This window comes from Kogia breviceps, chromosome 7 (genome assembly GCF_026419965.1).
Source record: "Kogia breviceps isolate mKogBre1 chromosome 7, mKogBre1 haplotype 1, whole genome shotgun sequence".
In the NCBI taxonomy this organism is placed as follows: domain Eukaryota; kingdom Metazoa; phylum Chordata; class Mammalia; order Artiodactyla; family Physeteridae; genus Kogia; species Kogia breviceps.
Window position 1 is genome coordinate 105781787 of NC_081316.1, and position 15911 is coordinate 105797697.

The window sequence follows — 15911 nt, forward strand, 5'->3', positions numbered from 1 at the left end:
GAGCTTTGGGTCATGTAGTATCAGTTGTCCTAGAGACAGAAATCAACCATGTGGGCATTCAATCAATCAATCATTCATGCCTATGTAAAATAAATAAAAACTCTGGACACAGAGGCTCAGGTGAGCTTCCCTATGGGCAATACTCTGTGCATACTGTCACACATCAACACCAGGAGAGTAAGACATTCCACGGGGAGTGGAAAACAAAAGCTCCATGTCTGGTACTTCTCATGGACTCTGTGCTTCTTCCCTTAGGTGATTTTAATCTGTATCCTTTCCTTGTAATAAACTGTAACTGTGAGTATAATAGCTTTCAGTGAATTCTGTGAGTACTTTTAGCAAATTATCAAAGGTGAGGGTGGTATTGGGAAGTTCCTGAACTTGCAGTTGGTGCCAGGAATGAGGGTGCTGTTGGGAGCGGTGTTCAACTTTGTAGTTAGCTAACTCTCTCAGTTGTCCTAAAACTGCTTCAGTTTTTAAATGTAAATGTAAATTCAATTCACTTCAAAATTCAGTTCCTCAGTTCCGCTATCTACATTTCAAATGCACACAGTGGCTACAATATTGGGTGCACTTCCAGACTTTTACCTCTTTGATCCTCTTATGCCCAACACACTTGCTTTTCAACTTCATCTAGATCTCTAGCTTTTAAAATTCCTCCTATTTAAGATCATTCATCCTGTTCTCATTTGCCCTACACCCCTTTCAGCCTAAGCCCAAGGACCCACACATTAATTACTTTATTGTTAGTGGCCTGAATTTTTTTGCCAACTGTCTCTCATCTTCTACTGCACATGACTTTATGTCATGTTAATTATATCTCAGTTTTTTTAGAAGTTTTTTAAAAAATAAAAATGTTTAGAATATTGCCTGGTACATAATGCTGCTATGGACAAGTTGTACAATCTTTACACTGACTACGCACTTTACACTCACATAATCCTCACAACAACCCTTTGAGATAATTGGTGTCTTCCTCATCATTTTATTACTACTATTATTATCTTCATTTTAAAAGAGGAGAACACTGAGGCAGTGAGATTAAAAAGTTTCCCCACAATTACAAAGGCAGTAGGTGGAGGAATTAGGATTTGAATAACAGCAGTCTGACTCTGTCTATATTCTTAACCACTAACAATGCCGCTTTAACTATATCCACAATCCATTTCTCCATCCCCAGGGCCACTACTCATCAGACAATTCTCAGCCCTCATCTGTTTTACTGCAGTAACCTCCTGAGTGCTCTCCCAGACTCATTCCCCTCAAATATATCTTTATATTGCCAACAAAATACCCTTTCTTAAACAAGTCAGACTGTGTTCTGGCCCTTGCTTAAAGCCCTCCCATTGCTCACGATCATCTCATAGTGGAAGAAACTTTTAGTGGCCACAGACTTATTTATTTAAATGAACTCTTATGTGGAAATCCAATAGGCATATTGGGTATAAAAGCAGAGATGCTCCTCTTGAATATGAGGGAAAAGCGGGGGTTTGTTGAATGCATTTGTGAGGAAAGCATGACTCTTTACCCCTGCCTCACATATCTTCCTCCTCAGAGACGGCATCTTAGATATTTCCAAAGAACGCTTAGAACTTCTGGAATAATCTGAAAACCACCAGCCTATCACTTAACCCTCTAAGAAACTAGTTCTAGTCCTGTGAATACACAAAGTTGTTTCATGCTTTAGAGTCTTTACATATGTTATCCCTCTGGAAAGGTCATTTCCACTCAGCAAATTTCTCATACTTGAAAGCTCTGTTCAACCTTTACTTCCTCCATCAAGACTTCTCTAACCTACTCCTTATTCCAACAGCTGCAAATAGAGCTCCCCATCTTTATCACAGGCCTGTTGCTGATGTCCTTTGTACAATATAGTACTCAAAACTGAAGATAATATTCCAGACATAGTGTGACTGCCACTAAAGTTAAGACTGCTACAACTCTTTCAGCAAATCCGAAACTGAGTTTGGAATTAGCAGCCAACTACTATCCAAAGCAGTTTTGTGTCTTAATTAGCCAATGGCACTGGGATAAAGTTCCTAGCTAATAACATTTACACCTAGAGCAGAAACTTCCAAGAATCATTATTCATCACTCCAAATAACCTAGCAAAACTCTGGATCAAACCAACGGTCTCTGTTCTCCACTCCTATATCTCAGCTGCCAAGAACTGCTAACAAACAACCCATAAAACAAGACACAACAAAGTTAAGATCAACAACTGCGAGCCCGTCCACACTGCCTATCAGTCCTTCCACTTGTCTCCTGTCATCTACCTCCTTCATATCCTTTAGTTGCTATTCCAAGATCTCACATCTCAGCATACAGATGGTTTTCTTACTTCTCAGAAATTAGTTATTAGGTACTCAGATTCTAAACCTTAATCCCTCAGACATCAGTCTCACACAAATACTTCAGCAAATTTACCAGCCTTCAACTCTATCTCTACCCACTTCTTCTCTTCTCACACAAAACGAATCCCTCACCAATGCACTAAAACGTATCCCCTTGTATCTCCTTGAGGAATGCTCCATTAAATTTCACTCTCTCCCTTCCACCTACATTTCCTCTGGTTCTACTCTTCCTTCCCCTCAACATAAACTATAGGTTTAAGTCAAATATATAAAAAAAGAAAATACACATGCAAACAATGCCCCAGAATTTACCAACTCTCTCATTCCTTCCCATTATAGCCAACTTCCTCAAGAGTTATTTATACCACTGGCCTTCAAAGCAGGGTGCTGATTTTTATCTCAGTGGTTGCTCTAGGGATTATAATATGCATCTTAATTTATCACAATTTACTTCAAATTAATGCTGACTTGATTCAGGTAAAATATAGCAACATTATTCCAATATAACTCCATTTCCTCAACCTTCCTTTAGATACTTTACATCAATCTCTGATAGAAATCCAGGAATAGAGTGTTATAGTTACTTTGTTAAGTCATTTTATGTCTTTTAAAGAAATTAAGAGAATAAAAGGGGGAAAAGTATATTTGTATACTCTTTTATTTCCTATACATTCCTCTCTTCTGATTTTCTTCATTTCTTCCTATGGACATGAGTTACCATCTGGTGTCACTTCCTTTCAGCCTGAGCATTTCCTTTAGAATGGCTTATATATAGCAAGCAGGTCTGCCTATGTAAGAAACTCTCTCAGTCTTTAGTTATTTGGGAATGACTTTATTTTGCCTTCCTTTTAAAGGATAGTTTTACTAGATACAAAATTTATGGTTCACAGCTTTTTAAAAAATTTCAGCATTTTAAACATGTCAATCCACTGCTTCCATTTTTTTCTGATGAGAACCCAGCTATAAATCATATTGTTGTTACCCTGTATGTGGTGAGTCATTTTTCTCTTGCTGCTTCAAGATTCTCTTTTTCTTTTAGCAAATTGACAATGATGTGTGTAGATGCAGATCTCTTTGTAATTATCCTACTTGAGATTCAATGAGCTTCGTGATACCATAAAATGATGTTTTATTAATATATTTTAGAAGGCCTTGGCCATTATTTCTTCAAGTATTTTTTTCTGTCCCTTTCTCCCTCTCCTTTCCTTCTGGAATTCCCATTATAAATATGTTGGTATACTTGACCTTGTTCCATAGGTCTGTAAGGCTTTGATTATTTTTCTTCAATGGTCTTCTCTCTGTTCTTCAGATTGGACTATTTCTATTGATAGAAATAATCTTCAGGTTTACTGGTGTTTTTTGGTTTTTTTTCCTGCCACCTCAAATCTGCTCTTGAACTCATTTAGTGCATTTTTCATCTCAGTTATTGTGCTTTTCAACTCTGGAATTTCCGTTTTGTTCTTTTTTATAGTTTCTATTTCCTTATTGAGATTCCTTATTTGTAAAGTCACTGTTATCATACTTTCTGTTAGTTACTTAGACATGCTTTCTTTTGTTTGAACAAAGTTATAATAATTGCCAGAAGTTTTTGCTAAAAACAACATCTAGACTCACTCAGAGAAAGTCTCTATTGACTACTTTTCCTCCTGATTTTGGATCACATGTTCCCGGGTTTTTGTTTTTGTTTTTCTTCCAGTTTTATTGAGATATAATTGACATACAGCCCTGTACAAGTTTAAGGTATACGGTATAATGATTTGACTTATATACATCATGAAATGATTACCACAATAATTTTAATGAACATCCATCATCTCCTATAGATATAAAATAAAAGAAATAGAAAAAAATCTTTTTTCTTGTGATGAGAACTCTTAGGATTTACTCTCTGAACAGCTTTCATATACACCATACAGCTATGTTCATTATATTTATCATGTTGTACATTACACCTCTGCTACTTACCTATACCTGGAAGTTTGTACTTTTTTACTGCCTTCAATCAATTCCCACTCCCCTCAAAGTGTTTTTTATAAAGCTGGGTATTCTTATTGACTGGGTATGTTATTCTTATTAATGCTATTGTAGTATAAACTGTCTTATTTCTTTCATTCTCAGATTGTTCACTGTAAGAATATGGGAATACAATTGAACATATTACTCTTGCATCCTGCAACCTTGCTAAACTCTTATATAGTTCTTACAGTTTTTTAGTGGATTTGTTAGGATTTTCCATATACAAGATCACATTATCTGTGAATAAGCTGTTTTACTTTTTCCCTTTCCAACCTAGTGCCTTTTATATCTCTTTCTTGCCTAATTGCTGTGGCTAGAACCTCTAGTACGATGTTTAAATAGAAGTGGAGAGAGATGAAATCTTTGTCTTCTTCCTGATCTGTGGGGGAAAACATCTAGTCATTCACCATTAAATGTGATGTTAGTTGTGAGTTTTCAGACATCCTTTATCAGATTAAAGAAGTTCCCTTCTATTTCTAGTTTGTTGAATATTTTTATCATGAAAGAGTGTTGGATTCTGTCAAGCACTGTTTCTTCATATATTGAGATGATCATGTTATCTTTTTTCATTTTAAATATATTGGACTATATATAGTTGATTTACAATGCTATTGTTAGTTTCACGTGTACAGCAAAGTGATTCAGTTATACATATATATACATTCATTCTTTTTTAGATTCTTTTCTCATATAGATTATCACAGAATATTGAGTAGAGGTCCCTATGCTATACGGTTAGTCCTTATTAATTATCTATCTTATATATAGTATTGTGTGTATGTTCATCCCAAGCTCCTAATTTATCCCTCCCCCATTTCCCCTTTGGTAACCATAAGTTTGTTTTTGATATCTCTGTTTCTGTTTTGTAAATAAGTTCATTTGTATCATTTATTTTAAATTAGATGCCACATGAGTGATATCATATGATATTTGTCTTTCTCTGTCTGAGTTACTTCATTTAGTATGATAATTTCAACGTCACCCTTGTTGCTGCAAATGGCATTATTTCATTCTTTTTTATGGCTGAGTAATATTCCAGAGTAAATATGTACCACATCTTCTTTATCCATTCCTCTGTTGATGGACATTTAGGTTGCTTCCATGTCTTGGCTATTGTAAACAGTGCCGCAAAAAACACTGGGGTGCATGTATCCTTTCGGATTACAGTTTTCTCTAGATGTATGCCCAGGAGTGGGACTGCTGGGTCATATAGTAGTTCTATTTTTAGATTTTTAAGGAACCTCCATACTGTTCTCCATGGCGGCTGTACCAATTTGTACCAATTTACATTCCCACCAGCAGTGCAGGAGGGTTCTTCTTTCTCCACACCCCCTCCAGCATTTATTGTTTGTAGACTTTTTGATGATGGCCATTATGACCAGTGCAAGGTGATACCTCATTGTAGTTTTAATTTGCATTTCTCTGATAATTAGTGATGTTGAGCATCTTTTCATGTGCTTTTTGGCCATCTGTAAGTCTTCTTTGGAGAAACACCTTTTCAGGTCTTCTGCCCATTTTTTTATTGGGTTGTTTGGTTTTTTGACATAGAGCTGCATGAGCTGTTTGTGTATTTTGGAGATTAATCCACTGTCAGTTGCTTCATTTGCAAACATTTTCTCACATTCTGTAGGTTGTCTTTTTGTTTGTTAATGGTTTCCTTTGCTGTGCAGAAACTAAGTTTAACTAAGTCCCATTTGTTTATTTTTATTTTTATTTTCATTACTCTAGGAGGTGGATCAAAGAAGATACTGCTGTGATTCATGTCAAAGAGTGTTCTGCCTATGTTTTCCCCTAAGAGTTTTATAGTGTCCGACCTTATATTTAGGTCTTTGTTCCATTTTGAGTTTATTTTTGTGTATGGTGTTAGAGAAGGTTCTAATTTCATCCTTTGACACGTAGCTGTCCAGTTTTCCCAGGCCCACTTCTTTTCTCCATTGTACATGCTTGCCTGCTTTGTCGTAGATTAATTGACCATAGGTGCATGGGAGATATGTTATCTTGTATTTTCTTTTATTGATATGATGTATTACATTCATGAATTTTGATATGGTGAACCAACCTTGCATTTCTTGCATGTGGATAAATTCCACTTGATCACAGTGTATAATTCTTTTTACATGTTGCTGGATTTCATTTGTAAGTATTTTGTTGAATATTTTTGCATCCATAGTCATAAGAGATACTGGTCTGTAGTGTTTTTTTCTTTTCCTTGTGAAGTCTTTGTCTGGTATTGGTATCAAGTATATATATATATATATATGTATATGTATGTATGTATCAAGTACGCCCTCTTCTACTTTTATTAGAGTTTGTGAACATTTGCTGTTAACTCTTTTCTAAATATTTGGTAGAGTTCAGCAATGATGCCCTCCAAACTTGGACTTTCTTTATGGGTGGTCTTTTGATTCCTGCTTCTATTTCTTCACTTGATATAGGTCTATTCAGATTGTCTATTTCTTCTTGAGTCAGTTTCAGTAGTTTGTGTCTTTCTAGGAATTTTTCCATTTTATCTAGGTTAAACAATTTGTTGGTGTACAATTGTTCAAGTATTCCTTTATAATAATTGTTATTAATTTTGGGTCAGTAGTAATATCTCTTCTTTCACTTCTGATTCTAGTGTTTGAGTGTTTCTTTTTTTCTTGGCCAATCTAACTATAGATTTGTCAATTTTGTTGATCATTTCAAAGGACTAGCTTTTGGTTTCATTGATTTCCTCTATTTTTTTCTATTTTCTATTTCATTAAATTCTGCTATAATCATTATTCCCTTCCTTCAGCTTGATCTTAGGTTTGGTTTGCTCTTCCTCTTCCACTATCATAAGGTAGAAGACTAGGTAATTGATTTTTCTTATTATAGGCATTCTATAGTTATAAACTTCCCTCTAAGCACTCCTTTAGTTGATCCCATAGGTTTTGATATGTTGTCTTTATTTTCATCCATCTCAAAGTATTTTCTGAATTTGCCTTTGACTTCTTCTTTGACCCACTGCTTACTTTAAAATACATTGTTTAATTTTTACATATTTGTGAGTTCCCCAAAGTTCTCCTGCTATTCATTTCTAATTTCACTCCACTGTGGTTGTAAAACATTTTGTATTACTGCTAAAATTGAATAAGTTTAAAGTTTACGCAGGTTTGTTTTATGGCCTAGTATATGGTCTATCCTTGAGAATGTCCTGTGTTTACCTGATAAGCATATATATAGTATTGTTGTTAGGTGGAGTGTTCTATAGATATCTGTTAGGTATAGTTGGTTTACAGTATTGGTCAAGTCTTATTTTTCCTGTTAATCTCCTGTCTACTTTTTCTACCCATTATTGCCAGTAGAGTATTGAAGCTTCCAACTATTGTCATTGTCTATGTCTCCCTTCATTTCTGTCAGTTTTTGTTTTACGCATTTTAGTGCTCTTTTATTAGATACACCTTTATAGCTGTTATAGTTTCCTAATGTATTACCTTTTAATCATTATAGAATGTCCCTCTTTATCTCTAGTAGTAGAAATAAAGCTTTTGTGTTTTAAAGTCTATTTTGTCTGATACCAACATAGCCATTTGAGCTTTCTTGTCATTACTGTTTGCATGATATATAATTTTCCACCCTTTTACTTTCAGTCTATTTGTATCTTTGAATTTAAAGTATGTTTCTTGCAGACAGCATACACTGGACCATGTGTTTTTATTCAGTCTAACAATCATTGCCTTTGCATTAAATTATCCCACCCATTTACACTTAATGTAAGTACTGATAATAGTTGGATTTATACCTGCTGTTTTACTTATTGTTTTCCATATATTTTATGTCTTTTTTTGTTGTTCTATACCACCATTACTGCTTTCTTCTGCAGTAAGTGAATATTTTTTAATGAAGCATTTCAACTTCTTTAATGATTTTTTACATTATAATTTTCTGAGGGTTTTTTTTTAAGTGACTGCTCTAGTGTTTAGCATGTATATTTTATCTTATCCAAATGAGCTTCTGATTTATACCAGGTGATTATATAGAAGGGTTTCTGCTTTATAGCATTTCTTTTACCCCCTTTTTTAGTGTTTTTACAATAAAATTACATCAATTAATGTTACAAATCCAACAATACATTCCTATAATTATTTCTGCACCATGTGTAATGACTTCCTTAGCCTAATGCAGTTTTTCTCACACACATATCCTTTGTACTGTTATTAACAAATATATTACACATATATTACATTATAGCCTTAACAATGTATTTTATATTCAATTTATTTTTAAACAGGTTAAAAGAAAAAAGGAGAAAGTGTGCATCTCTTATGCTTTTTATAATTACATAATGACATTTATTGGTGCCCTTTGTTTATTGTGTGAACTCAGATTACCATCTGAGGTCACCTGCTTTTACCTTGAAGAACTTCTTTTAGTATTTCTTGTAAGGTGTATCTGTCAGAAACAAATTCCCTCAGTATTTTTTTTTTCTTTATTTTTTGGCTGCATTGGGTTTTCATTGCTGGGAGCGGGCTTTCTTTAGTTGCAGTGAGCAGGGTCTACTCTACATTGCGCTCCTTGGGCTTCTCATTGTGGTGGCTTCTCTTGTTGTGGAGAACTGGGCTCTAGGCACATGGGCTTCAGTAGTTGCAGCACATGGGCTCAGTAGTTGTGGCTCGTGGGCTCTAGAGAGCAGGCTCAGTAGTTGTGGCGCACGGGTTTAGTTGCTCTGTGGCATGTGGGATCTTCCCAGACCAGGGCTCAACCCGTGTCCCCTGCATTGGCAGGCAGATTCTTAACCATTGTGCCACCAGTGAAGTCCCTCCCTCAGTTTCTGATTATCTGAGAAAGTCTATTTCACCTCCGTTTTTGAAATATACGTTTCCTGGTATAGGATTTTGATTAATGTTTTTTTTTTTTTCCTTTCAGGGATTTAAAAATGTTATCCTATTGCCTTCTGGCCTCTGTTGTTTCTGCTGAAAAGTCTGCTATCTAAACCTACAGAACTCCCTTTAAGTGACGCATCATTTTTCTCTTGATGCTGTCAATACTTTGTCTTTGACTTTCACTATTCTTACTAGGATGTATCTGTTTGTGGATCTTTTTGTGTTTAATCCTGATTGGACTTTATTGAGCTTCCTAGATATGTAAGTTATCGTTTTTCAATAAATTTGTGAAGTTTACAGTCATTATTTCCTTGCATATTTTTCCTGCTCCTTTCTCTCTTCTTCTGGTATGCACATTATAAATATGTTGGAGCATTTGACTGTAATCCACATTTCTCTGAGGCTCTATTCATTGATCTTAATTCGTTTTTTCTCTCTGTTCTTCAACTTGCATAAAAATGCCTATCTACAAATTCACTCTTGTTCTGCAGTTCAAATCAGTTAAGTCTCTCTGATGAATTTTTAAATTTTAGTTATTTTACTTTTCAATTCCATAATTTGATTCTTTTTTAAAAATTTCCATTTCTTTATTGATATTCTCTCTTTGATGTGACCCTGAAACCATATTTTCTTTTACGACTTTAATTGTGAGTTCCTTTATGTCTGTGAACATGTCCATAATGGCTACTTTATTTTTTTATTTTTTTTTTTTTTTGTGGTATGTGGGCCTCTCACTGTTGTGGCCTTTCCCGTTGCGGAGCACAGGCTCCGGACGCGCAGGCCCAGCGGCCATGGCTCACGGGCCCAGCCGCTCCGCGGCACGTGGGATCCTCCCGGACCGGGGCACGAACCCGCGTCCCCTGCATCAGCAGGCGGATTCCCAACCACTGCGCCACCAGGGAAGCCCCATAATGGCTACTTTAAAGTCTTTTTTTGATAAATGTGGCCTCTCTGACAGGCAGTTTCTGTGGCCTGCTTTTTTTTCAATGTATGGGTCATACTTTCCTGTTTCTTTATATGCTTCATAGTTTTCTGTTGTTGGAAACCAGACATTTTAGAAAACATGTTGTACCACGTCTAGGTACTGGTACACCTCTACACTTCTGGAGCATGTTCTTGTTATTTGCTTGTTTATTTGTTTAGTGACTGGCTGGATTGTTTTAGTGAAGTTTATTCCCCCATACACAGTGATCAGCTTCTAATGTTGTTCCTCAGGGGAGGCACAGCCTTGGTATATCCACCATTACCCTCAGATCACTGGATCACCATGGTTTGGGCAGGGCTCTCTTCCTGTCTTGTCTTTTTTTAAATAAATTTATTTATTTTTATTTATCTATTTTTGGCTGTGTTGGGTCTTCGTTTCTGTGCGAGGGCTTTCTCCAGTTGCGGCGAGCGGGGGCCACTCCTCATCGCGGTGCGCGGGTCTCTCACTGTTGTAGCCTCTCCTGTTGTGGAGCACAGGCTCCAGATGCGCAGGCTCAGTAGTTGTGCCTCACGGGCCCAGTTGCCCCATGGCATGTGGGATCCTCCCAGACCAGGTCCTGAACCTGTGTCCCCTTCATCGGCAGGCAGACTCTCAACCACTGCACCACCAGGGAAGCCCTTCCTATCTTTTCTTAACCAAGCCCAGCTGTTAAAATCCAAAAACTGTGGCTGGTTGCTCTTTTTTTAAAAAATATTTATTTATTTGGCTGCGTTGGGTCTTAACAGTTGAGACACACGGGGCTTCTCTCTAGTTGTGGCCGTGAGCTCTAGAGTGTGAGGGCTTAGTTGCCCCACGGCATGTGGGAGATTAGTTCCCCAACCAGGGATCAAACCTGCATCCCCTGCATTGGAAGGTGGCTTCTTAACCACTGGACCACCAGGGAAGTCCCTGTCCCTGGTTGTTCTATTATTTTCAACAGTACCCTGGAGCATAAACTGGTCTATAAACAATCCAGTCAAATTCTGGTTCCTTTGAAGGAACAGTTTCTGAGATCAGTGTTTGATTTTTCTTCTGACCTTAGGAAGGCTCTTGTGATGTTTTACTCCCTGGTTCTTACCTGCAAACTAGCTGGCCTAGACTTTAGCCTGCTTGAATCTCCTCTGAAATGCCTGTAACCACAACCTCCACAGTTCTTGTGAGTGCCTTCAGGCTTGAACTTCTTCATTCTCCATTGCAAATGAAGTCAGTTCCCTTGGGAAGAAATTAGGAGCTATATGTGTTATGGTCTGTTTCTCCCTCTGGGCAAATCTTTGAGCCAGGACTCTGAAGCTAGGCATTGGAGACAATGGAAAAGTTTTCCTTGAGTAACATTCCCTCTCTAGGAGCTAAACTCGGTGCAGAAAAAGGGGACACAATCTCAATTCTCCCAGCTTGAACTCTCTTGGGATGACCCACCAACTTATAACCCAAGGCAAGAGTGATCTGGGTCCCAGTATTCCCAGCATGCCACACCCAAACTCCACAAGTCAGGGCTGGGTGGAAGAAGGAGTCCCTACTGTTCAACTGCTCTCACTCACGACTTAGCAACAGCAATAGGTAGCTGGGGCAGGATAAGGAATGCTGATGTCCAGTTCCTCCAGGAAGAAAGCCATTAGTCTAGGTGAAAAGGAGGGGACCAGAGGGCAGGCCTGAGTTCTTGGATACAGTAATCTTGAGGGTAATCTCCACCTTGCTGAGCTGGCTAGGGGGAAGAAGGAAGCAGTACTGGCTTAAAAACCAGACACTTGTATTTCTTACTAAATTTTCATAGATATTCTTGAATAAATGTTTCTTCAGTTGCTGTTCACCCTTAGAACCATTTCCAGAGACTTTAAATGGCTGGATTTTAGGGGTTTTTTAAATCACTTTCACCAGTTTCACTGGGGAGCAGGGCAGCAGAGCTCATGCTATCCTGCCGGAAGTTGATCACCCATTTGTCATTTAACATGGCGGTGAAGGAAGCAAAGTGCTGGGGTTGTATATGTGCTATCTCATTTTATCTTCACAACTGTAAGGCAGATATTACAGATCTGACTTTTATAGACCATGAAACTGAGTCCCAAAATCCAAGTAAAAAAGCAAATAGTTGCAACGATCTGATTCAAAACCAGGTATAACTGCCTCCAAAGCTCATGTTCTTGATTAAGCCCGTCCCTTCATCTCTGATACAGATACTTTTAAAAACGAGACCTCATGAGACAGTTATATCCCTGTGCAGGCACAATGATTTCTTTAGGTGATACATCAATTTCTTCCTCCTCCAGATCTTTTATAATAATACCATGAGAAGTACTATTCTGTTTCCTCATGCCTTGAGCTACATTCCCACAAAGAATCTATCTTTTATCTTTCCTGTACTTTTGAAATCTGTTTTCCTAAAGAGCAAAGTAGGTATGATGTGCACTGTGTTTGGTTCTTTGATTATTATGAACATTAAGATGACAAGGTCTCTTTGCTCCCAAGATTACCATTATGCATAAGCACAGATACAAAGCCAAGCAAAAATGTCATTAAGAAGTGATACCTCCTTTAAAAAAGACTCGCACTTATTTTGAAGATTCTTAGATACAAAATTGTCAGATTTATGGGGAAAGTTTAACATACCAAAATATTCAGTCACAACTCAAGTCACTAAAAAGAAGATTCCACTTTAAAAGTGATATCATGCTTTTTAATATATTTTAAATAACTAAGTGCCAATATTTTGAAAATTAAAAAAATTCTTACCATCCAGATTTAAACTAAAACAAAATCTAAAAAAATAAAGTTACTAAATAAACCTAAAATATATAAGAAGAAACCTTTCTCTATAGTCACATGCCAAAAAAGAAATAAATTAAAAAAATAAAAAGACATCAATCTAGATTTGAAAGTTTAGTCATTATCCCTATTTGGCTCCATTTATCATTGTTACCAAAAAAAAAAAAAAAAAAAAAAAAAAAATGGGGGGCCAGTTTTTACCACCTCAAAAAGTCATATTTCCTGGTAACAAATTCTCCTGCTTAATTCTGATGTTGTGCTAACCTCAGTGTTAGAGAATAGCTACTGAAGACAAAACGTCCTAAATTACAAGAATCATTAAGGGAACTGTGAACACATGGTAAGGAATAGAGTTACATGTTATATTTAAATAAATGTTAAAGAATGCATTAGGGTGAGACTGTTAGCTCCGAGTGGCTATTTCACACACAACAGAGGCCCACCACACTTGTAAGCATTCTGTCACACTTGATCACCCCAATTAGAATCTGGCAATAGGAAAGACCCTCAAAAGTTCAGAGAAATGTTTGTTTTTGAAGATCTTTAATCTCAACCATCAACACCTTACTGAAATAAACAAAACACCTTTGCTAAGGAAACAAAGATGGTGAAGACTTAAAGAGATGAGATCAAAAATAATTAAAATTACTTTGTTGATAGAAAATGACAGCACTGAAGGACAGCATCAAGTGACAGCTGCTCAAGTGACAAAGGCATCGAACAGCTATTTTAAGTTTGCCATGGTGTGCTCAATAGCTGTTTAAAGAATGCAATAAATGTACTTACCAAATATTTCCCCTCCACTAGCATATTCTGTCACCAGATAAATCATCCGTTCTGTCTCCATAACCTGGTGCAAAGGCAGGAAAGTGACAGTGATACAAATGACAGGCTGATATCATAGGAAGAGAAACTAATGAATCTTCTTTTGTCACTTGAAGTATTAATAACCATTACTGCCTAAAGGAGACTTAAAACATTAGGGGATTGGGAGGGTGACAGACATAAACATCATTAAGAAGAAAGGGGGAAAACAGGTATTCCTCCAAGTTCTTAAAGGTAGGAAATATTTACTACTTGAGAGAGTCCTTTTGTCATCCCAGGAGGCGTCTGAAATCTTTTAAGCTCCGCAAAACTGAGAAGCAAAGAAGCTGCCAAGAACCAAAAAGTTCACATTCGACAGTGATCACTTGAAGCTCAAAAATGTCCCCCGCAAAACCCAACCAAAACAAAACTTAGGGAGAATGACAGGAATCACTTAAGAACTGCACAAATATCACATATGGCTGTGCTTTTTAAAAATGGAAATGACAACTTTCCTGTCCACCATCCTTTTATTCAAAACTGGGAACAATAATATAAATATTCAACACTTCAATAATATAAACGACTTACTTGTATTTTTATCTTAGTCTCTATTTTGCCAGTTTAAAAAATTAGTTGTAGTGTGTTGTCAGTTCCTTCTTCCTTTTTACCTTTTTCATTAAATATTTATTAAAGTAATATATGAGTATATATGTTCATTATAAACATTTTAAACACCCAGTATATAAACAAAAGACCAAAGGTTTTCCTCTTTCCAACCCCCTCCATTTTATTCCCCAGTGGAAACACTATTAATAGCTTATTCTGTAACATTTTAGAGCAGTGCTGTCCAACAGAAACAATGTGAGTCTCATATATAATTTTAAGTTTTCTAGTAGCCACATTAAAAAAGTAAAGAGAAAAAGGTGAAGTTAATTCTAATAATATATTTTATTATCATTAATATTATTTCAAAAATATTTAATTGTAAACAGCTCCAATTTTTATATTTACATTAATATTAAATGGAAGTAAAAATCCAGTTCCTCATTCACTCTAGCCACATGTTAATACACAATAACCACATGTGGCTAGTGGCTATCATAGTAGGCAATACAGTTTTACACTTTCACTATGCTTCAAGGTTAATTATTTTATCAAATCATTCCCTAGTCACTTTATTTTTGACATCTCTATACGTTAATACCATAACAGTATCATACATTACCTTATAATAAAAGATCTATTTCTTCTTTTCAATAGTTTCATAGTACTCCATTGTATGTATGCACATTATTTTAATTTTTCAATCTAATAACTGTGTCATTTTTTTCACTTTAATTTAAAAACTCTATAGACTGGTGATACTAGCCCACTGTTACATGTATTGCTTCCAAGTTCTTTATATGTTGACTTATATAACAAAAAGTAAGTACCCTAAATATATGCAGTTGTTTAGGAAAAAAAAAGAAAAAAAACATGTCATAATGTATATCTCCTTCGTACCAGGCCTTTTATTGACTGTAAATGTTTTACATTTTTAAAATTTTATTGAAGTATAGTTGATTTACAGTGTTGTTTTTAATTTCAGATTAAAAAAAAAAAACTTTTCAGGAGTTCAAAAACTTTCCTATATAGTTATCTATATTTGGCTCACTCTATAAACCCGAAGAGACTAAAGCTTTAACAAATGACCTGAAAACTGCCTTGACAATTCAACAGCCATTCTTCACCTTGGCAGTTCAGAATCTCCCATTAACAATATTAGCTGCCAGAGAGCAAAAGTAAAGCTTAAAAAAGGGCAATGTTCAAAGCCAGGGATGAAAGTATATAAATCTTATAGGCTAATGAAATCTTGGGTAAGAAAGGTAAATTTGCAGATTTCAGTTATAAGGTTAGTACCCATAAGTTAACCTCTTGAGAAAGATCAGCCTAACAAGCTCTACAACTATTTAAAGATGATTTATTTTAAAAAGTGAGGTCAAGAAGTTTACTCAATCTGTCAGTATAGGAAGGAAGCAGAGGTTAGACACCTCTGAGTTTGCAGATACAGGTCTTCAGGCAACCCCAGGAACCTTTCATGGGTTTCCTTCTGGGGTACAATGGAGGTGTGGTTCAACATAATTTAGTGTGATTTCAACAAACCTGCTCCTGCTGATCTAATTCATT

General features: G+C 36.2%; 1 protein-coding gene across 7 annotated transcripts in view; it reads right to left on the bottom strand.

Annotated features, from left to right (window-relative positions):
• Positions 1-15911, bottom strand: part of SIK3 (SIK family kinase 3) — a 245164-nt gene that overhangs the window by 91535 nt on the left and 137718 nt on the right. For all 7 annotated transcript variants that reach the window (XM_067038993.1, XM_067038991.1, XM_059070187.2 and 4 more), the window contains exon 3: positions 13725-13788. In XM_067038993.1, the coding sequence (XP_066895094.1) occupies positions 13725-13788 (64 nt within the window). The remainder of the gene's footprint in view (positions 1-13724; positions 13789-15911) is intronic.